At 36.1% G+C, this 24,068-nt stretch overlaps 1 protein-coding gene across 2 annotated transcripts in view; it reads left to right on the forward strand.

Moving 5' to 3' along the window:
- Cdh7 (cadherin 7) overlaps positions 1 to 24,068 on the forward strand; it is a 135,328-nt gene that overhangs the window by 101,385 nt on the left and 9,875 nt on the right. For both annotated transcript variants that reach the window (XM_059280437.1, XM_059280438.1), the window contains exons 7-10: positions 6,275 to 6,411; positions 7,282 to 7,403; positions 8,235 to 8,352; positions 11,216 to 11,467. In XM_059280437.1, the coding sequence (XP_059136420.1) occupies positions 6,275 to 6,411; positions 7,282 to 7,403; positions 8,235 to 8,352; positions 11,216 to 11,467 (629 nt within the window). The remainder of the gene's footprint in view (positions 1 to 6,274; positions 6,412 to 7,281; positions 7,404 to 8,234; positions 8,353 to 11,215; positions 11,468 to 24,068) is intronic.

Here is a 24,068-nt window from a genome sequence, read left to right on the forward strand (position 1 = left end):
TTGGGCATTTTGATGTCTAATTTCTTGAGTTCCTTATATATTCTGGATATCAGTCCTCTGTCAGATATGGGGTTGGTGAAGATCTTTTCCCATTCTGTAGGCTGTCACTTTGTCTTGTTTACCATATCCTTTGCTCTATAAAAGCTTCTCAGTTTCAACAGGTCCCATTGATTGATTGTTTCTCTCTGTGTCTGTGCTACTGGTGTTATATTTAGGAAGTGATCTCCTGTGCCAAGGTGTTCAAGACTACTTCATACTTCCTCTTCTATCAGGTTCAGAGTAACTGGATTTATGTTGAGGTCCTTGATCCACTTGGACTTAAGTTTTGTGTAAGGTGATAGATATAAATCTATTTGCCTATTTGTAGCCTTCTACACCTTGAAATCCAGTTATGCCAGCACCATTAGTTGAAGATGCTTCCTTTTTTCTATTGTAGAGTTTTGGCTTCTTTGTCAAAAATTATATGTTCACAGGTGTGTGGATTAATGTCAGGGTCTTCAATTCGATTCCATTGGTCCACATGTTGGTTTTTATGCCAGTACCAAGCTGTTTTTATTACTGTAGCTTTATAGTAGAGCTTGAAGTCAGGGATCGTGATGCCTTCCGAGGTTGTGTTATTGTACAGGATTCTTTTGGCTATCCTGGGTTTTTTGTTTTTCCAGGTCTGTGAAGAATTGTGTTGGTATTTTGATGGGGATTGCACTGAATCTGTAGATTGCTTTTGATAAGATTGCCATTTTTACTATGTTAATCCTGCCTATCCATGAGCATGGGAGATCTTTCCATTTTCTGACATCTTCTTCAATTTCTTTTTTCAGGGACTTAAAGTTCTTGTCATATAGGTCCTTCACTTGCTTAGTTAGAGTTACCCCAAGGTATTTTATATCATTTGTGGCTATTGTAAAAGGTGATGTATCTCTGATTTCCTTCTCAGCATGTTTGTCCATTGTATATAGGAGGGCTACTGATTTTTTTGAGTTGATCTTGTATCCTGCTATGTTGCTGAAGGTGTTTATAAGCTGTATCAGTTCCTTGGTTGAATTTTTGGGGTCACTCATGCACACGATCAGGTCATCTGCAAACAGGGAAAGCTTGACTTCTTCCTTTCCCTTTTGTATCCCCTTAATCTCCTTATGTTGTCTTATTGCTCTGGCTAGAACTTCAAGTACTATATTGAAGAGGTATGGGGAGAGCGGATAGCCTTGCCTTGTTCCTGATTTTAGTGGAATCACTTTGAGTTTCTCTCCATTTAATTTGATGTTGGCTGTTGGCTTGCTGTAAATTGCCTTCATTATGCTTAGGTATGTTCCCTATATTCCTAATCGCTCCAAGACCTTTATCATGAAGTGGTGTTGGATTTTGTCAAATGCCTTTTCTGCATCTAGTGAGATGATCATGCGGTTTTTTTTCTTTGAGTTTGTTTATATGGTGTATTACATTGACAGACTTTCGTATGTTGAACCACCCTTGCATCGCTGGGATGAAGCCTACTTGGTCATGGTGGATAATTTTTTTTTTTTTTTTTGTATTCTTGGAGTCTGTTTGCCAATATTTTATTGAGTATTTTTACATCAATGTTCATGAGGGGGATCAGTCTGTAGTTCTCTTTCTTTGTTGCATCTTCATTCAGTTTAGGAATCAGGGTAATTGTAGCCTCATAGAAGGAGTTTGGTAATGTTCCTTCTGCTTCTATTGTGTGGAACTATTTAAACAGTATTGGTATTAACACTTGTTTGAAGATCTGGTAGAATTCTGTGTTGAAACCATCTGGTCCTGGGCTTTTTTTGGTTGGGAGACTTTTAATGACTGATTCTATTTCTTTAGGGGTTATTGGACTATTTAAATAGTTTATCTGGTCTTGATTTAACTTAGGTATGTGGTACCTATCCAGAAAATTATCCATTTCTTTTAGATTTTCCAGTTTTGTGGAATAGAGTTTTTTGTTTTTGTTTTTGTTTGTCGAGGCAGGGTTTCTCTGTGTAGCTTTGCGCCTTTCCTGGAACTCACTTGGTAGCCCAGGCTGGCCTCGAACTCACAGAGATCTGCCTGTCTCTGCCTCCCAAGTGCTGGGATTAAAGGCGTGCGCCACCACCGCCTGGCTAGAATAGAGGTTTTTGAAGTATGACCTGATGATTCTCTGGTTTTCCTTATTGTCTGTTGTTATGTCCCCCTTTTCATTTCTGATTTTGTTAATTTTGATGCGCTCTCTCTGTCTTTTGGTTAGTTTGGATAAGGGCTTGTCTATCTTGTTGATTTTCTCAAAGAACCAACTCTTTGTTTCATTGATTTTTTTTTGTATTGTTCTCTTTGTTTCTATTTTATTGATTTCAGCTCTCACTTTGATAATTTCCTGGTGTCTATTCTTCCTGGGAGACTTTGCTTCTTCTTGTTCTAGAGCTTTCAAGTGTGTTGTTAAGTCACTAGTGAGAGATTTCTCCAACTTCTTTATGTGGGCATTTAGTGCTATGAATTTCCCTCTTAGCACTGCTTTCATAGTGTCCCATAAGTTTGGGTATGTGGTGTATTCATTTTCATTGATCTCTAGGAAGTCTTTAATTTCTTTTTTTATTTCTTCCTTTACCAATTGGTGATTCAGTTGAGCATTATTCAGTTTCCATGAGATTGTAGGTTTTCTGTAGTTTTTTAGTTGTTGAAATCTAACTTTAAGTCATGGTGGTCTGATAGAATACAGGAGGTTATTCCAGTTGTTTTGTATCTGTTGAGATTTGCTTTGTGGACAAGTATGTGATTGATTTTAGAGAAGGTTCCATGGTGTGCTGAGAAGAAGGTATATTCTTTTTTGTTAGGATGGAATGTTATGTAGATATTGATTAAGTTCATTTGATTCATAGCATCAATTAAGTCCTTTATTTTCTGTTAAGTTTCAATTTGGGAGATCTGTCTAGTGGTGAAAGTGGGGTGTTGAAGTCTCCCACTGTTAATGTGTGGGGGTTTATATGTGATTTAAGCTTTAGTAATGATTCTTTTACATATGTGGGTGCCCTTGTGTTTGGGGCATAAATGTTCAGAATTGAGACTTCATCTTGGTGGATCTTTCCTGTGATGAGTATGTAATGCCCTTCTTGATCTCTGTTGATTGATTTTAGTCGAAGTCTATTTTGCTGGATATTAGGATGGCTACACCTACTTGCTTCTTAAGACCATTTGATTAGAAAGTCTTTTCACAGCCTTTTATTCTTAGGTAGTGTCTATCTTTGAATTTAAGGTGTGTTTCTTGTATACAGCAGAAAGGTGGGTCTGGCTTTCATATCCATTCTGTTAGCCTGTGTCTTTTTATAGGTGAATTAAGTCCATTGATATTAAGGGATATTAATGACCATTGATTGTTCATTCCTGTTATTTTTTGGTGGTAGTGTGTGTGTACTGCTCTTCTTTGGGGTTTACTGCTCTGGTGTTATCTATTACCTGTGTTTTCAAGGGTGTATCTGACTTCCTTAGGTTGGAATTTTCCTTCTGGTACCTTCTGTAGAGCTGGGTTTGTGGATAAATATTGTTTAAATCTGGCTTTGTCTTGGAATGTCTTGTTCACTCTGTCTATGATGATTGAAAGTTTTGCTGAGTATATTAGTCTAGGCTGTCATCCATGGTCTGTTAGTGTCTGCATTACATCTGTCCAGGTCCTTCTGGTTTTCAAAGTCTCCATTGAGAAATTGGGTATTATTCTCATGGGTTTACCTTTATAAGTCACTTGGCCTTTTTCCTTTTCTGTCCTTAATATTCTTTCTTTATTCTGTAAGTTTAGTTGTTTAATTATTATGTGGTGAGGGGATTTTTTTGAGGGGATTTTTTTGGGGGAGCTACTCTGTTTGGTGTTCTATAAGCTTCTTGTATCTTCATAGGCATTTCCTTCTTTAAGTTGGGAAAGTTTTCTTCTATGATCTTGTTGAATATATTTTCTGTGCCTTTGAGTTGGTATTCTTCTCCTTCCTCTATCCCTATTATTCATAGGTTTGGTCTTCTCATGGTGTCCCAAATTTCTTGGACATTTTGGGTCATGACTTTGTTGGCTTTAGTGTTTTCTTTGACTGATGAATCTATTTCTTCTACTGTATCTTCAATGCCAGAGATCTTCTCTTCCATCTCTTGCATTCTATTGGTTATACTTGCATCTTAAGTTTCTGTTAATTTACTCAGATTTTCTATTTCCAGTATTCCCTCTGTTTGTGTCTTCTTCATTTTTTCTATTTCCCTTTTCAGGTCTTGGACTTTTTCCTTCATCTGTTTCATTGTTTTTTCATGATTTTCTTTCAGGGATTTATTGTTTTCTTCTGCTTTATTTGTCCTTTCCTCTAGTTTTTTTATAGCATTCTTTCCATTTTTTTTTGTTTGTCTGTTCCTCGATTTCATTTTAGATTTCTTCTTTATAAGCCTCTAGCCTCTTCATGATGTTATTCATAAGGTTACTTTCTTCTGCTTCTTCCATTTTGTGATGTTCAGTTCTAGCTGTTGGAGGAGGGCTAGGTTCTGGTGATGCTGTATTGCTCTTCCTTTTGTTGTATGTACTTCTGCCTTGGTGTCTGCCCATCTCCTTGTGGATTTGTTCTTGATCTTATCAGCACTCTTGGTCCAGACAGAGCTGACAGGCTCTGAATAGGAAGCCTCTCTCTTGTCCAGATGGAAGCTCTGGGCCAGATGGTAGCTAGGGGCTGGTCTCTGAGTCTTAGGCAGTGGCTGAGGTCTCAGGCAGATGGGTGAGGGGGCAGGATATGTAGATTGCAGGGTCTGCGGGGGGGGAAGGGGGAGGGGGGGACTTAGAGAAGGGAAACCTTGGTGCGGGGATCCCTGCCCAATGGCCAGAACCTGGGGCCAAGTTGGGCAGGTCTTCCCCGGAATGGCTGGTGCCCAGGGATGGGACCTAGGGGCAGGCCTGTCTGAGTATGACCCCAGGCACTCACCTCTGGTCCAGATGGGGACTCTGGGCAGGGTGGGAGCTGGGGGCTGGTCTCTAAGTCTCAGGAAGTGGCTGGAGTCTCGGGCGGATGGGTGTGGGGGCAGCGTGTGGAGATTGCAGGGTCTGCCTGGGGTCTTGGAAAAGGGGAAACTTCCCAGTGGGGGTGGTCCTGCCTTATGGCCAGAACCTGGGGCCAAGTTGGACAGGACTTCCCTGACTGTTGCCCAGGGATGGGACCTAGGGGCAGGCCTCTCTGAGTATGATCCCAGGCACTCACTTCTTGTCCAGATGGGAGCTCCAGGGTGGGGGTGGGGGATGGGAGCTGGGCAATTAGCACATATTTCTTATCTATGCTTTGCCATGTGGTTTGTGGCTTGTTACCTCATTTTTCACACATCTTTTTTTCTCAGGGGTTGGCTGGCATCTCTCTTACTCCACCTTTCTCTTCCCTTCCTTAGTTTGTTTGTCTCACCCATACTTCCTACCTGGCTATCAATCAATTGACTTTATTATTAACACTGAGCATAATCCACAACACAGAAATCTGGCCAGTTATAAAAATAGTATTCACCATTTAAATGGCTCAACATGCTAAGAAGTAAAATTGTCAGTTATTTACAAGTTAATTCATTGGATTGATGAATTTCCAGCAGTCATGCTCCATATATATATATATAATTTATATAATATAAAATTTGTATAAAATATAAAGGACTTCAAATGTCTAAATAATTCTGAAAAGTATGATTAAAGATTTGGAAATCTTTATCAAATTTCAGGACCTACAGGTGCAATAATTAAAATGCTGTACTGTGGGCAAAGTTAGGTGAGACACAAATAAACAAAGATATTCTGAGTTTGGAATTTTACAACCTAAAATAACATTCGATTTTAGGTGTTCAACTTTCTTTCATGTCTTTGGAAAACCAGTTAAGACTTTCGAGTAATGATTCCAGTAAAAAAAACAAACAAACAAAAAAAACTTATTAAGATTGATATTATCAAAACAAAAGGTTATAGGCCCATAAAACTAAAAGATTTTTACAGGGACCTATGCATAGGATTGGTGCTAGGATCAATTGTAAATAGTAATAGTGATACATGTAGAGATGTAATGGAATGTTCAAAACCATGTTGAAGTAATGTATTCTATGATGATCATTTCAAAACCTTGACACATAAGGAAAGAGATTACTAACACACAACCTATGGGCATATAGCTAAACAGAAGGAGTTTTAAACATGACATACATTAGTGGTATTAGTCAGCAGGATTTAGTGGTCATGTAAGAAATCAATGAAAAAATAACAATATTCTAACCAAACATGAATGTGAAATACTTTTTTTTAATTTTCAACTAGATATTCAATTGACAGAAACACAGACTTGGAGAGATATTTCAATATTGATGCCAACAGTGGAGTTATCACTACTGCTAAATCATTGGATCGAGAGACAAATGCTGTTCATAACATTACAGTCCTCGCAATGGAAAGTCGTAAGTCGAAAGGTTTAAAATGACATTAGGATTAAGCAAGGTGAAAATAGAGAATGGGTTCTTATGAGATGAGGTCAGTTTAAGCTGTAATAGGTGCTTGATTAAGTTGGACAAATCCCAGAAAGTCCAAAATCACTAAACTGTAAAATATTTATAGATTTACTGGCTCCCTGCGCTGATATTTACATAGTTAATTCAAAATATAGAACTGCAAAACTGATAGTTATGAATTGCCTTCTGAAGCTTGCTTTCTTTTACATCCTAGATATTGCCTTTATCTTCCTAGGAATTTATTTGATCTCTACCAATAAACATAGATATGAGTGTTCTAATATTAAACTAATTGAAATAACTTAGGAGAAAATATAATTATATCTATATTACTAAAATATATAGCATATTATAAAATATATAGAAAGTGCATATATATAATATGCTAATACTGATATAAATATGAGTTATGACATCATTGAGTTGAATTTCATGGTTCACTATTCCTCATTCAGCACTTTTCTTATCAGGGACAAGAAACACATGCATATATATATATATATATATATATATATATATATATATATATATACATATATATGTATCTATATATTTATATGGAATGCATAAATATAGATACAATCATGCATTATATACAAACATAAAATATATACATGTTTAAATTAACAAGTTTATGTAGGTCAGATTATCTGTGGTTCTGTTTAGATAGTATAGTATTATAAGTATATTTTTCATTTGAGATTATACTTTAGAAAAGGAATTTTCAATTTTTTGGTTGATTTTCATGTTTATTGAATAAAATTGCAAGAGTGTTGTGAGTATTCTAAGTTAATTAGAAAATATTTTCTTATCTACCAGAGAATCCATCTCAGGTTGGGAGAGGCTATGTGGCCATCACTATACTGGACATTAATGACAATGCACCCGAGTTTGCCATGGACTATGAAACCACTGTCTGTGAAAATGCTCAGCCTGGGCAGGTGAGAAGTTTGAATCAACTTCTTCTTTGTTTGAAATTTCTTTAGAAGCATCCAGCAGTGGTGTCCCTGAAACCTCCCAATTTTAAGATAACTCACAATCTGCATGTTTGAGCAAAGCTAGCACATTGATGTGTAGCACAAACTAATATTAAAAGAACTTTCAAATTCTAGTTTAGTTGGGTGATGAAAATTCCTCAGGAAGAGAATATAAACATTATAAAAAGCCCTGTTATATGTTTAAAGGCTTGGATTCCTTAAATAAAACATATCAAGCTTATTTGGGCTGTTTCCCACATTATATTTCATAGCAGAATTTAAATACCTTGACTTCTAAGAATTAAGTGCAGTTCAAAGTGGCTTTGGCTTGTCCATCTATGTTGCTCAGAGTTGTGTGATGACTGGGATGTCTAATCAATTGTTGCAGCTTGTTTCGGCGGTTCACAAAAGGAAGTTTAAACATGCACTTTGAAAAAAACATGAAGTAAATTCCGGGCACTGGTGGCTCACACCTTTAATCTTAGCACTTGGAGGCAGAGGCAGGTGGATCTCTGTGAGTTCAAGGCCAGCCTGGTCTACAGAGCGAGCTCCAGGACAGGCACCAAAACTACACAAAGAAACCCTGTCTCAAAAAACAAAACAAAAAAAGAAAAGGACATGATTTGTTTTCCAAAGCCTATTTTAGATTGAGTTCAAGTTTGTACACCTGATCCATTCCCTGAACTCATTCTTGGGAATGACATTTATGATGAGGTGTAAAATCACTGTGTCCTGCTGTAGGTAGGAATCTCAGCAGACTGTACCAGTAGGCTTTCTCTTTTACATTCTCTCTAGGTTATCCAGAAAATCAGTGCTGTAGATAAAGATGAGCCATCTAATGGACACCAGTTTTACTTCAGCTTAACAACAGATGCAACAAATAACCACAACTTTTCATTGAAAGATAACAAAGGTAAGGAAGCTATGCCTTTGCAAGCACTGGCTCCTAAATAAGCCCCATTTCTCCTTTAGGGATGCTTATTATGGGGAAAAAAACAGCAAGGACAGTAATTAAAAGGCATTTGCTTTCTGAGTAATTTTATCCATGAATTTGTTGTCGTAGAGGAGAAGTCACTGTTTAAATCATTTTAGGCATAAAGCCAAATGCAAAAAATTACCTGTATTTCTCTTGTCTGTCTCCTGAATGTTTGCCTCCCATTAATATACCATGCTCTTTATTTAAATGATCTCAAAAATTAAATGCCTGTTAAGGACCTTAGTAACTGTGCTATTTTAACACTACTCGAGACCTTAGAAAATAATTGTATTATTATATTTGTTTCAACTTAAATCAACATTCACATAATATTACCAATAACACCATTTTATTTTTACATGAAAATAAATGTTATGTGAAAAACCTAATAATAAAAATCATTATAAACTAAGGTAAAATAGTAAATAATAAGAAAAAATACTTCTCATGTCAAATTTAATTTCCTTGCTTTTTAGTTAGCTACTCCTACCAAGTCATAAGTGTAATTGTAGGAGCACTTTACAAGTACTTGTAAGCAGATTCCTGTTTTGCTTCATACTTATTAATAATCATAAGACCTTGTAAAGGAAGCATTAAAATTTACTTACATATTATACAGGTTTTCGTGTGATTCAAGTTTTAGTTTTAAAATAAAGAATTGAAATGGCTTACCAGAACAGACTTGCTTTCAGATGAAATTTACAAAGTCTTTTGCCTAAGGCCATAGCTTTAGTGCAAAAACTATGATCTCGGCCAGGAAAATTCAATCTGAAAGTAATAATTTTTTTCCTGATCCCATTGGTGACCTAATGAGAACACTCTATTGTCCCATTAGTAATATAAAAGAAGAGCATTCTCTGGGTATGTAATCCCAAACTCTCTGACTTAATCATTGTTGGAAAGGTTTATTCTCAATTCTTGGAGTCATTGAGCAAGATGTAGGCTAGGGAATATGTGACCTTCACAAGAAGACGGTGAATATATCCCTCATGTGCCACAGTCCATAGCATCAATATTTCTGTACTGAATGCACAAGAAAATATCTGGTTTTATGAAACATCCATACTGCCACATAGCTGGAAATGTCCCTATGTCACATACAACAAGCCCAAAGTTCCCCAGGCTATACCTAGAAGGGCATCAAAAGAATAGGTAAAAATCATTCATGTTGTCTTTCACATTCGGGGAGCAATACAGAGCATCATGCATTCTACAACTCTTTCTTGATCATAGCATTCATTTTTATATGCTGAGCATTTGGCCTGTGCTTCTCAGTTTAATGTGTGTGTGTGTGTGTGTGTGTGTGTGTGTGTGTGTGTGTGTGTTTATTGTGTCTGTGTACATGATTCTGTGTCTATGTGTGAAAGATTTTTATATCAGTCATGTTAGACTACCAATAAACAACTGTATGAATATATTCTGTAAATTCATAATGATGGTTAATATCAACATTGGTGTGAATCAAACATCAACCTGTGTATTATTAAGTATACAGAAACATAAGGAATATTCCTAGACAATTCCATGATTAATTAATTAATCACCTAATGAATTTTGCAAATCGATATTGTACGGTTAAATATTTTCAAAGAGTAAGATTTTAGTAACATTTCAAAATCTGCATATATGGAAACAGACAAAATACAAAATGATACTAATTTTTTATTTTATGTAATCTAAAATCATGGTAAATTCTTCGCTTAATGTTGGTTATAAACTTTTTGCTTTGTGCTGCTTAAGACAGAAATGATGTCAGCTTGCTTTCTTTAAAGTTTTATTAAATTTTTCATGTCGATATTAGATAAGCAAGTTTTAAACTATTAGGGAATTATGTACTGGATGACAGTATGACCCTGACTTCTTTTCTCTTCTTTTCTCCTACTAGTTAGTTTCAGTTTGTAGAATCCTATAAATTCTAATTAGCTTATTAAGAGAAAATACACAGAGAAATACCCTCAAATTAAATTTATTTTGGTAATATAAATTGTAGTTATATAAACATATTAATCACCTTTCAAATCATAGTTACTGTAACTTTCTTAGGTCAGATAGAATATAAAATATAAATTAAATTCGGTGCTATTAATAAAACGTTTTAAATCATGTTGCTTTAGAAGGTGTGAATAATAATATGATTTATAAAACTTATTCAGTAATTCCCTTTGTGAATATCTATGTTTGACAATGTGCTGCTTATTGATTTTTTTCAGTTATTGATGGACCATGTCTGTGATGATAGTCCCATGAGATTACATCAACTAATGAAATCAAAACTTCTTAGTTAGTTTGTGCCAGTAAACCATGATGTGAACATAGGAAGTGTCCTGGCTTGTTTCACAGAGCATATACCCTAGTTCAAAGATAGTTGACTACATAATCAATTAAATAAAACTTTGGTATCCTATATTACTTTTTCTTTATTGATCTAGAAACCTGCCAAACAAGGGATGGATTTGAAATGATGCTTAAAAGAGCATCTACTAACTGGTGACTTTTACCAATCTCTCTACAAGTATATGGTCTGAAATTTTAGGTATGCAAAAATATAAAAATTCCGTTTAATAAAACATTTAATTTTACATTATGACTGTTTCTTTGCTATCTTTAGAGGACAGAAATACTTTAAGATGAATTCCATAGAAGATATGCCTCTCTGTCTAAAAAGATTTCTTGTGGGATATTGAAAAAAATATGCCACATCTGTTTCACAATTAAGGAGCAAAAAGAAAAGAATGACTTTAAGTTTGGTAAGATAAAGTTCGTTAGAAGGCTCCTTATATGTTTTTATTCTTCATCCTAGACAACACAGCTTCAATACTCACCAGGAGAAATGGCTTCCGCAGACAGGAACAGTCAGTTTACTATCTGCCAATTTTCATTGTGGACAGTGGATCTCCTTCACTGAGCAGTACCAACACACTTACCATCCGTGTCTGTGACTGCGATGCTGACGGCATCGCGCAGACCTGCAACGCAGAGGCCTATGTTCTGCCTGCCGGCCTTAGCACCGGGGCCCTGATAGCAATCCTGGCCTGCGTCTTGACACTACTGGGTAGGTGCTGTTTTTCTGTTCTTGCTTTGTAGGAGCAGTTACCAAAACAACCAAACACCACAAATTTCCTTACTTCATTTTCGTTTCTTTTGAGTATCTTTTCAAGGACATGTAAATAATTTACCAGTTATGGTAACACTCGCCGCTTATCTTTTCTATCTAGCAGTATGCTTTAAAGGACAACACATAATAAAAGAATATGAACTTCATTTTCAAAAAAACAACACAGGATAAATTATCTGAACTTACTATGAGTGCTTTTCGAACATTTAGTTTTAAATTTATTTCATCCTGTTTCTTTGTGTGAGAATTATCAACATGAGCACTATATTAGACTAGAAGGAGTATTTTTCATGTTGTTTTGATAGTATGCTTATTTGAGAAATTACGGCATAAAGTATTTTGACTTTTAAGGGAATGAAGTTGTGGCTACACAAACATTGTAATTTCTTGAGAATCGTTGCCTAATTTAATTCTACTTTTCAAAGACTAACTTATTATTTGGCTGAACTACATTTACTTAAATTTGCATAGGAGATTATACAGCATCCTTTTTAATATTAGAAGTTATCCAACATGGCCACAAGGATAATTAATGGGTTTATTCAAAAGCAATGTTCTCATTTACAGTGTAAGTTCTACAGAGATGAAGCACTTAAGTTTGCACTTTTGGCTGCACCATGTACCGTGGGGGTTTTTTTTTTTGTGTGTGTATGGGGGGGGGAGCAGTTATAGAGTTAGTAAATGCACTTACAGCATAGGTTTATAAACGCAGCATCAGGCATGGAGGTCAGCATGGCCTGCTGTTTGAGATAGGTTTGGGAAGTATGTACCTGTGTCTTACTCTTTGATGTGTTGTTCATTAGTTCTTCATGAGGGGAGTGCTGGCTTCTCTATGGAATAGCTTCATGATCTCACTGGTGAATTCATGTAACTAGTCTCATAAAGATGTGAGAATTAAATGAAATGATTCCTGCACAAAACTGCATACCTACTACATAGTGAACATTCAGTGTGTACATTTAACTGTAATTGGTGGAACGACAGTCCTCACTCTATTAACCAAGCTAAGATTTAGCTGCTAATACAATGTAAAGAGTCTCATAAAATAGAAGTTATTTTCTTCAATAACTTTAGCTATCCGAATAAATCTAAAAGAAAATAATTATAATATTCTTTCTAAAAAAAAAACAACTGTAAACAGGAGTCAGGAACTTCCTGAAATTCATTAGAAATGACCAGTAATTCACAGTTAAAAGATGATTATAATATAAGGACTAAGAGTAAATATGAAAGAAATTTGGAGGCATTGTGAATAAATGTTTATTGACCTATTTGGCTTCCAATGCATAATAATAAACATAAAAATCTAATATTTACTTTTACTTTATAAAAGAATAATTACAGACATAAGATATAAAACCTCCATTCCATTTAAAAATACAGTGCCTTCACTTTGAAACAACCAAATCATGGGAATCGAAAAAGAGAGGTAGACAATGTGTGGAGCACTTTAAACTTTGACTGTCACACACACACACACACCCACACACACTCCATTATACTGTGCTTCCAGGAACAAGTTACAGATAACTGTACTCTCTCAAATTTGATTATCTCTGATAGTGATTTAACTTCTGGATTTTAAAAGACTGTCTTACGAAGATTGTTTCACTTCCAATATATAATGTCTTATGTGACATTTAGCTTCTTTTCAATCAAGGTTGCTTGATTCTTCTACAGTATATAATCACTAAACTATTATTGAAAGAAAAACAGATGTCCCACTCCTTTAATCTCTATAGCTGGAGAGTTTCTCTCCAGCTCCCACCAAGGCCCGGCTGTCCTGCAGCCCACTTAGAAAGTAAACACACAAACTCTTATATTATTTAAATTGTTTGGCCTAATGGCTCAGGCTTCTAGCTATCTAGTTCTTACATCTTAAATTAACCCATTTCTATAAATCTATACCTTGCCACATGGCTCGTGGCTTATCTTACATACTGGTACTCATGGCAGCAGCTGGTAGTGTCTCCTGACTCAACCATCCTGTTCCCAGAATTCTCTTCTCTGCTTGTCCCACCTCTACTTCCTGCCTGGCTACTGGCCAATCAGCATTTTATTTATACAGAGCATATCCACAGCAAATCTCAGCACTAGGGAGGCAGAGGCAGGTAAACTCTGAGTTCAAGACTAGCCTCATCTACAGAGTGAGTTCCAGGTCACCTAGGGCTACACAGAGAAAGCCTTTCTCGAAAAACCAGAGAGAGAGGAAACAGATTTATTAATATCTATTCTTTAGTTCTCTCTCTCTCTCTCTCTCTCTCTCTCTCTCTCTCTCTCTCTCTCTCTCTGTATGTGTGTGTGAGAGAGTGTATGTGTGTATTAGTATGTGGTGTGAGGGATTTGCTGTGTGTGTGTGTGTGTGTGTGTGTGTGTGTGTGTGTGTGAAGTGACTGTGTATGTGGTATATGTGTGTGTGTGTAAGTATGTGTGTGTGGTGGGAGGTGTGGTGTATGTTTATGTGTGTGTGCACGTGTGGGAAGTGTGGGGGTGCCTGTAGTGTTTTGTGTATGTGTTGTCTCTGTGGTGTTGTCTTCATGCATGTGTATTTGTGTGTGCTGTATATCTGTGTGTATGAGTGTGTATGTGTGTTTATGGTATGTGTATGGTATATCTGTGTATGTGCATGTATTGTGGCTGTGTGTGTGGTGTATGTCTGTCTCTGTGTGTGTGTGTGTGTGTGTGTGTGTGTGTGTGTGTGTGTGGTTTGAGATGTGTGTGATGTGTTTGTATGCATGTGTGGAGTGTTTTTTGTTTGTTTTCATGTACATATATGTGTGTGCCATGTGTGTCTGTGTGTGAGTGTGAGTGTGTGTGGTTTGTGTATATATATGTGTGTTCTGATTTTGGAGATTGTAAGTGTAAGCATCTTTCTACTAATTTCCAATTTGTTACCTGAGAATTAGAAATGCTACTTCTATTTCTAAGTATCAAATTTCTGTGCATGTATTTTATTTATTTTTTGAAGTTTCTATGGCTTTACCCAAGTCTCAGTGAAAGCAGAATGTTTTCACAATGACTTGAAGTTTTGAAACAGGGGCTTCTGCCTACCAAATTCATATCTACAGTGAAACTATACAATAGCAGAATCTTCCAAAATCAGCCATTCAGATTATTATTATAATCTTCAAATTTTATTTCCTGAGTTGATGGTAACAGTTTAGTAGAAATTTTGTAGTTTTTTCTTTCTGCCTTCACTATTATTAACTGGTATTTGACATGGTCAGTTTTGAAGCCAATGAAATTCAGATTTCACGGCCATGGACTTGGAGTACATATCTTGAAAAGTGCCTGATTCAAGTATATAAGTGGCTCATTTTTATATCTTATCAAAAAGTGATGTGAATCCAGAATCTGGATGTTAGATGCCCAGATTTTCTGCACCTTCCAAACTTATTAACAAATGTTTTATATTAAAATGAAGGAAAGGAATTGCCCTTGGTAACAAAGAACTTGAGACTGATGTTCATAAAGGAGGAAACTAGAGAAGCCTCTAGGCTTGGAATTCTAATAAAGGGAAATACTTTTCTGAGTGTCAACATTCTTTTTCTGTGATGTGACAGATCAAAGTGACTTGTAACTTGACAAAACATGATATACTGAAGTTGTTAGAATAACACTGGACAGTATCCCATAAATCAATCCTAACCTTGAGCCTATACTAGGATAAGAAGCAAGGTTTTCTTATTCTCAATTATTGCTTTTGTTTGTTTAAAATTTTCAAGTTGAAAACGGATTGTTTTCTCATACAATATATCCTAATTACAGTTTCCCTCCCAGTTCCTCTCTACCTCCCCTCTTCTCTGATCCACTCCTTACCTCTCTCTCTAATTAGGAAAAAAAACACACATAAGACTTCTCTGCCTGTGGGTCCCAGCCCTCAGGGGTGAGCTCCCTCTCAGGGTATGAGTTTCCAGCTAGACAAGTCACTAGATGGTCACTCCCACAATTTCTACACCATCTTTACCCAGCTCATCTTATAGGCAGGACAAATTGTACATTGAAGGGTTTGTGGCTAGGTTGATTTCCAGTCACTCCACTGGAAGTCTTGCCTGCTTATAGGAGATGGTCAGTCGGCTCAGGCTCTATATCTCCTATTGCTTGGAGTCTTAGCTAGAGTCATCCTCATAGATTCCTGGGAGATTCCATTGCACTAGGTTTCTAGCTCATCCCAGAGATGCCCCAGATTCCAATTGACTTTCCCAGCACTCTCTCCCTCCACTTGATCCCTCCTGTTTCCATCCCCATTCCCCTTTCCAGGTCTCTCCACAGGCAATGTCCAAAGAGGAATGACAAAAAAGTCAATGAAATCATTCCTAATGATATTGTGCTGTACTCACAGATTGATGCCCAGCCAAACTCTTATCAATTAGGTATCACCCAGCAACTGATAGAAACATAAGAAGAGACCCACAGCTAAACATTAAGCAGAGCTCAGGGAATCATTTGGAAGAGGGGAAGGAAGGATTATAGGACCTAGTGATGTAAAGGACACCAAAAGGAAACCCATAGAACCAACTAACCTGGGCTCATAGGGACTGACAGAAACTGAACCAATAACCAGGGAGCTGGGACTGACCTAGACCCTCTGCATAAATGTTACATTTGTGTAGCTTGGTCTTCTTGTGGGACTCCTAACAGTGGGAGCAGGGGCTGTCTCTCACTATGTTGCCTGCTTTTGAGACCCATTCCTCCTACAATTTAACTCATCCTGCCTTAAGAAAAAAGGAGAATCCTAGTTGCACTGTAACTTGATATACCATGGTTTGCTGATATCCATGGGATGTCTGTAGCTGAAGAGAAACAGTGAAGGGGTGGATGGGGGTGGGGGCTGGAAGGGAGATCTTGGAACAGGGGAGAGAGGGGAAACTTTGGTTGGAACATAAAAACAAAAAAATAAGTGAACAGAAAACAAACAAAAAACAAAACAAAAAGAAAAGAATAGGCTTCTAAGAAATAACAACAAAACGTAGCCACATAATATATCATAAGATGAAGCAAAAATGATCATATGGAAGTTGGACATGGCACCCCTACAGGAGGAGTCCAAACAGCAGGCAAAAGAGTCAGAAAGCCACTTGTTCTCACAGTCAGGAGTCCCATAAAAATACTCAGCTAGTAACTATAATATATTTGCAGAGGAACTGCTGCAGACTCATGTAGCTCTGTTTGTGTTGCTTCAGTCTCTGTGAGATAATTTGTTCCTTGCTTAGTTGATTCAGAGGGCCTTGTTCTCCTGGTGTTCTCTATTCCCTCTGGCTCTTACACTCTTTCTGCCTTCTCTTTCATGGGATTCCCTGAGCTCTGAGGCAAGGGATTTGATGGAGGTATACCATTTAGACACTCTTCTTGTAATGTACGACTGTCGGTCTTTGGCTTTGTTCCTATCTGCTGCTAGAAGATGCATCTCTAATGATGACTGTATAAGGCATTCATCTAAGAGTATAGTATATTATCATAAGGAATAAATTATTGATTTTTAGACCAGTAGTGTTGGTGTTATCTAGGTCTCTGAACTATCTAGTCTCTGGTTCTTGATTACCGAAGCAGTGTTGAGTATGGGTTCCTTCTTATGGAGAAGACCTTACATTAAACCAGACATTGATTGGCTACTCCAACAAATTCTGTACTATCATTGCTCTAGCATATTTTGTACTAGATTTCCACTGCACTAGGTTTCAACACAACACTGTCAAGTGCTTCCCCCCCCCATTCCATCTATCATCTCTGTACTCTGTTCTTTGACCCCATCATCCTTCACCTGATCCTCCCCCATTATCATTTGCCCATATTCTGCCTATAAAATCTACCCTATCTTCCCCTCTCAGGGAAATGCTGCATCCCCTCTAAACTCATACTCTTTGCCTAACCTGTCTGGGTCTATAGGTTGTAGCTTGATTATCATTTACTTAGTGGTTAATATCCCCTTATAAGTGAGTACATACCATATTTGTCTTTCTGAGTCTGGGTTACCCCACTCAGTATGAGTTTTTTTCTAATTCCATTCATTAGCCTGCAAATTTCATGATGTCATTTTTTAAACAGCTAAACAGTACTCCTTTGTATAAATGAAACATATTTTCTTTAACGATTCTTCTGATGAGAGACATCTTGTTTTTTTTCCAGTTTCTGGCTATTATTAATAAAGCTGCAATGAACATGGTTGAGCAAGTTTCCTTATAGTAGGATAGAATGTCCGTTGGATATAAACACAAGAGTGGTATTCCTGGGTCTTGAAATAGATCAATTCCCAACTTTCTGAGGAATCATTATACTGATTTCCATAGTGGCTGTACAAGTTTTCATTCCCAGGAATGGAAGAGTGTTCCCCTTACTCTACATCCTCACTAGCATGAGTTAACTCTTGTGTTATTGTTCTTAGCCATTCTGACAGGTATAAGATAAAATCTGAAATGAGTTTTGATTTTCATCTCCCTGATGACTAAGAATGTTAAACATTTCTTTAAGTGTTTATTTGAAATTCTTCTATTGAGAATTCTGTGTAACCAATTTTCGATTGGATTAGTTGTTTTTTTTTTTTATATTGAGTTTCTGAGTTCATCATATATTTTAGATATTAGCCGTCTACCATACATGGAGTTGCTAAGGTTCTTTTCCCATTCTGTAGGCTGTTTCTTTGTCCAATTGATGGTGTTCTTTGCCTTGCAGAAGGTTTTCAGTTTCATTAGGTTCTATTAATCAATTTTTGATCTTAGTGCCTGTACTATTGGTGTTCTATTCAGAAAGTCATTTTCTGTGCCAATGAGTTCAAGGTTATTCCCCACTTTATGTTCTATCAGGCTCATTGCACCTGGTTTCATGTTGCTTTTTATAGCAATATATTTTAATATATATGATTATTTTTATTTTATGAATATGTATGTTTTGTCTGCACGCATGTATGTAGTATGTGTGTACAAACAGAGGCCAGGAAAGGACATCAGGTTCCCTGAAGTTACAGTTGTGAGACTCCTTTTGGGTGGTAGGAATTAAACATAGGTGCTCTGGAAGAGCAGTCAGGTTGCTGAACCTCTGAGCCATCTCTCCAGAACCCAGTTACTGCTTCTTGTTTGAACAGGAAAGAAAGGGATCTTACCATTCACTTGACAACTTTTCCTCCTTAAGCTTAAATTTCATGATGTAGAAATTTGGAAACATCAGTCTCCACCTCCATCTGTACTTTTCTAATCTTTTGAGTGATTTTTATTTTTCTGCTTGCTCTGACCTTTGTTTGAAGCACATTTACACCTCAATACTCTAAATGAAAGCAATAACCCAAAACTCAGAGTATGAGGTTTCTTTTATTACAACTGAATACATCATGAATGAAGTCAGAATCTTCAGCTTCAGATTTCATCAGATGTAAGTTAAACAGCCACCTTAAATACTTTTTTTGTAGAAAAGTTTTAATCGATATACTGAAAACATGTTAGTATTCTAAGAAAAGAATAAAAACTATGCCCCACAACTAATAACAATACCAATTTGCTCCTATGTGTTATTAAGTTCAAATTCATATTGTATCAAATGCAGATGTTTTTCTATCAGAATAAAAACACTAATTAAAGAAAATGTGTACAATTGACATATTCAGTCATTATTGAAGTAAATCTTTCAGAAATTCAGAGGAAGAATTTCAGCTGCTTTGGTCTGAAATATTTCTCATTAACAATTGCACAAGTATTTTGGGGCTATTACAGCTGGATTTCCTTATTCTGCTCAAGGATGTCTATTTCTTCTTCTGATGCTGCATTTGCTCTATTAGGTTCTATTTGTTTTCCCGTTTGTGTTTGAAGTGATGTAGTCTCCCTTCCTGTTCTTCACTCATCATACAGAGTGGCACCACTCCATAAGCCTTGGCTCAATAGGGTGTTTATAGAAACTCATCATTCACCACACAGAATTCTAGCTAGAAATTCAACATGTCTAAAATGGGCAGCTTGACATTCCACTGTCATACATCATGTCATTGTGCTTCGGCGACCTTACAAATCTAAACTAGATTTAACCTCCTGTTGCTGAGGCTGCTTATGATTTTGTTCACCTGGAAAACGTTTTCATTTTTTTTAAGTAGAATTTTACTAATGTTCAAAAACATATACCAAGTCACTTAGAATAATGATGACAGAAGAAAAGACATGTAAAAAGTGTATTATTCCTCATGATCTATAACAATGGACAGTCTTTCACATCTGTGATAATGTTCAGCCTCTCAGTTGCTAATTCATGATAGCAAATATGTTCCTACTTAAAGGATGCATAAAACAGAAAGAAGGATAAACATATTGCTTTCATAAGCTAATGCAATGAGCTTGGCATTGACCCAAGTACTTTGCTATTTTTTAACATTGTGTGATTTAATGTTCATAAACTGTTTCCTAGGCAACTATTATTGTATGTCCCTTTTCTTAGAGCAAACAAAACATTAGGGAAATAGTCACAGAGTCACAGGGTGAATGCCAATCATACTCAGAACCCTAACAGAAGAAGCAGAAGGGAGGAAACAGGTGCCCTCTAAATATTCTTGAAAATCTGTTCTTCAAAATATGTCTTCCAACATGAAATACCAAGATGCCATGGGAAGTGGCTAAATATCTCTGAGTATTGCAAGCCTGATAGCTACCACAATAAAAGCAGAAATGTTTACTGTTTCATGGTGTGAGTTTCTAGATCTTGAGTTAATTCAGAGTCTTTAATTTGTGGTATACTCTAGTTAATTCTGACCTTTAGAAAACACATTTGCAATTATACATTTTAATTTGAAGAATATATTTTGGTACAGAATATAGCACACAAATATTCATTATACTTTGAACAGTTTTGCTCTGTGTTAATTCAGGTTCAAATGAAATCATTATTATGATCACATTTAAATAAGAGGTGCCTTGGGATACTCATTTTCAGTAAAGAAGGATGAATTTCAGTAGTAATTAAACATTTCTCTGTCTTGAGACATGGTAATAATTATCTATTTTTGCATGTCATTTGCAAATCTCTAGTTGGTATAATTTTAAAGCAGGTCTCACTATGTATATTCCATGTTCTGTTAAATAGCTGAAATTAGAAATCCCAATAGAAGTATCAAATCTTGAACTATATTCCTACATCCTGTTCTTTTCTTCCTCTAGATTCCCATTTTATTGTTTTTCTGAGTCAGCTTTCCCTCTATTTCATCTTCCATAATGAATTAGCCCCAATTTCACGTTGTCAGTTCTTAGGTTGTTCATTTATTCCCTTGGTGCTGCCCTGGATTTTGACAAGGGTCCATCTTCTTACTCTTAAATTTTGGAAACTGCTCTACATTTTTTTTCCTTTTATTGAAAATAGATTTTATTTTCTCACAAAATACATCTTGATTATGGTTTTCCCTTTCTCTACTCCACCCAGTTCCTCTCCACTTCCCTTCCCATCCAGATCCACTTCCTTCTTGTTTCCCCCTAGAAAACAAATAGGCATCTAGGGAATAATTATAACGTAATATAAAAATAAAACAAAACTATCATATCAAAACTGAGCAAATCAACAAAGAGAAGGAAAAGAGCTTAAGGGAAGGCACAAGAAACAGACCCTCTCAGTCACGTCCTCAGGAATCCCATGAAAAAAGAATTGCAGCATAAGTTTTAAATTCCAAACGTACTTGTGTGAAATATGCCTACTTTAAAATATATTTCCATATCTCCTTTTTATCTGCAGACTGAACTCAGATTTAGAGACCAGAGTTTAACTCTCAGGTCTATCTTATTTGTTTCTTCTCTCACAGTGTGCTTAGGCCAAATTTTACACATTGCTTTTTGTGGGCTTATTTTTCTTGTCTCATATACTCTAAAAAATTGTACACATTGCATTTTGTAGGATTATTTTTCTTGTCTTGCATGCTCTAGCTTGCCTATAAGAGGACCTTTTTGTGTTGTGTTCCAGACACTATTGGCTTCTGGATCTAAGTCACGTGCTCTCACCAAGGGCCCTTTAACACTGTGGTTATAGTAGTGTTATTGCACACATACTAGCTGAGAAATATCTACCTGCCACAAATGCTTGAATCTATAATTTTATTTCTCTGCGTGTCTCTTCTTATGAACTGCTACTTCCAAAGGCAGGGGCTAAAGATTACTTTGGCATTATACATGGTACCTCATGAATTGATTATCTGACAGAAAAGGAATTCCATATGTTTATACTGAATAACCCAAATGAACTGAATGTGCTCATTCAGTAACAAAAAAGAACATTTGATTTTTTTATCATTGTGCATGAATGATATATCTATTGGAATATAATTTTCCTCTTTGTCCTAAGGGTCAACATTTGGAAGACTGTTTTATGGTCCAATTAATAGCTGTGCGTATGTGTGTGTGTGTGTGTGTGTGTGTGTGTGTGTGTGTGTGTGTGTAGAAAAAAAGCAGAAATGAGTCACTAATAAATAAAGGACACATTCCAGTAGAAATGCCAGATATCTTTTCATCAGTTGAAAATTTTGTACTTTTTTTATATTTGTCTCAATGACTCACTTGGGCTACATCAACTATAATTAATTCCTTTTAAAGGACATGTCAAGTTGGCTTAAAAGTGCAAGTTAAATTGTTGCTCCTTTGTTTCTGGGAATATGTGTATATTTCTGATTCTACAGCCCATAGATCCAAACTGAAAGCCTTGTCCTCTAGTTGCCCTTTAGACCTGACCTTAGGTCTTACTTCAGATGACATTATTTTTTTGATCTCCAGTAGTATCCCTGTGTTCTTCTTAGAATGTAATTGTAAAACAAGTTGTTATATTTATCTTCTTGAAAAAATTTAGAGGGAATGAATATGTTTAAAGAAGCCAACCGTTTTCCTCAAAGCAGGACATATTCTTTCGCAGGTCACCACCAGAAAGGTATCCGCCTGTGTGATCCTTCATCATCCCTGAGGAAGTGCTGTGGGAAACTTTGTTTCCATCATTTTTAAAATTACTACTTTCCTGAAATACTCTTCCTACATCCTTTCAGGTTCATGTAATACCCTACATTTATATTTGCCATTCTAGGAGCATGTTCTTCACCACTGTGAATAATCATAAACAAACTTCACAATCATTGTCCTCAATATCACAATACCTACTTACTATATTTTTAGCATTCATTAAACCTTTCTATCATTATTTACTTAGCTTTCAGGTATCATGTATAAATTATATGTATATATAATTTGCTGAAGCCTAAAAGCCCTGTGAGACTGATGAGATTGCCCCTCTTCCTTCCCCTTCCTTCTTCTCCTTCTCTCTGTTACTCATGTCTCACTCTCGTTCACACCCTCTTATTTATCTAGTATAATATTACAATATATAATAAAGCACACAGGAGACAAAATGGTTTTTAATGAATCCATAAATATCATTTCACTGTAGTTTTTATAAGCTTTGCTATATATTTAACACACTCAAGAAAAGCCCCAGTACTGATTATTTATTGTTCATCATTCAGAAGATACAATCATTAATATCAGATTCATTAGATAGATTTTTGGTGATCATTATAATCATTATGATCATGTGGACCAAAACATAATCCATAATTCTTTTTTGTCTACTGGCTACAATGTTGGAAGAAATAGGAACTAGTTTGTATAAGGCTTGACTGTGTGAGTTACTTAGATATGTATTAATATTTAATAGGACCAGAAAATGTTTATTATGTATTTCTTTATAAATATAAATTCACCCATTCTTTACAAAATTACTATGAATTAGAGCTTATATGATAAAACACTAATATTATCTTTATTTTGTATTTGAGGGAATGGAGATAGAGGGAAGTAAATTATGCTTAGAACTACCTATCTAGTAAATAAATTTTAAGAGTCTCACATCTCTCCATTACATTCCCAAATTATGGTTGATTGAAGTAAAATGTATACATTAGATGAAGACAAGAAGATAATTGACATAAGAATCAAAGATGAACTGGAAGTTTCTATCCTAAGTGTTTTCCTACTTGAGAAAAATCATATGATACAAATTACATGAAACATAGTGATATTAAATCTACACTTCTTAAATGCTGTGAGTTAAAGTAACATGAAACAGTGTTGGTAAAAAGAGAGTTAGGGTGTTGGAGATTTACCTCAATGGTAGAGCACTTGCCTAGCAAGCGCAAGGCCCTGGGTTTGGTCCTCAGCTCCGAGGGGGAAAAAAAAAAAAGAAAGAGAGTTAGTGATAAAATAATACAAAAAACTATTACAGTTCTGGATGCTTTATTATGTTCTGCTTTTTTAATATGTTCTCATTTCAGTGAACTTGTCAGCAATCATTCTAAAACAGGCTCTGTTCATCCAGAAAAGCAGAAAGGGTATTTGGATGTGGGGATACCAGGTTTCTCTGTTCTAAAGATTAGAAAAAGCGTGGGTACATTAGACTCACCAAGGAAAAATGAGGGGGAAAGAGGAAAGAAACCAATTAAAGAATTTGAGGACTATTTCCCCTAATTGTTTCTTAACATCAGCGACAAAGCAAGTACAAAGCCTTTAACCTTTCCACTCTCCTGCTCCTCCTCTCTTTTAAACTT

Source organism: Peromyscus eremicus, chromosome 15 (genome assembly GCF_949786415.1).
Source record: "Peromyscus eremicus chromosome 15, PerEre_H2_v1, whole genome shotgun sequence".
Taxonomy (NCBI): Eukaryota; Metazoa; Chordata; class Mammalia; order Rodentia; family Cricetidae; genus Peromyscus; species Peromyscus eremicus.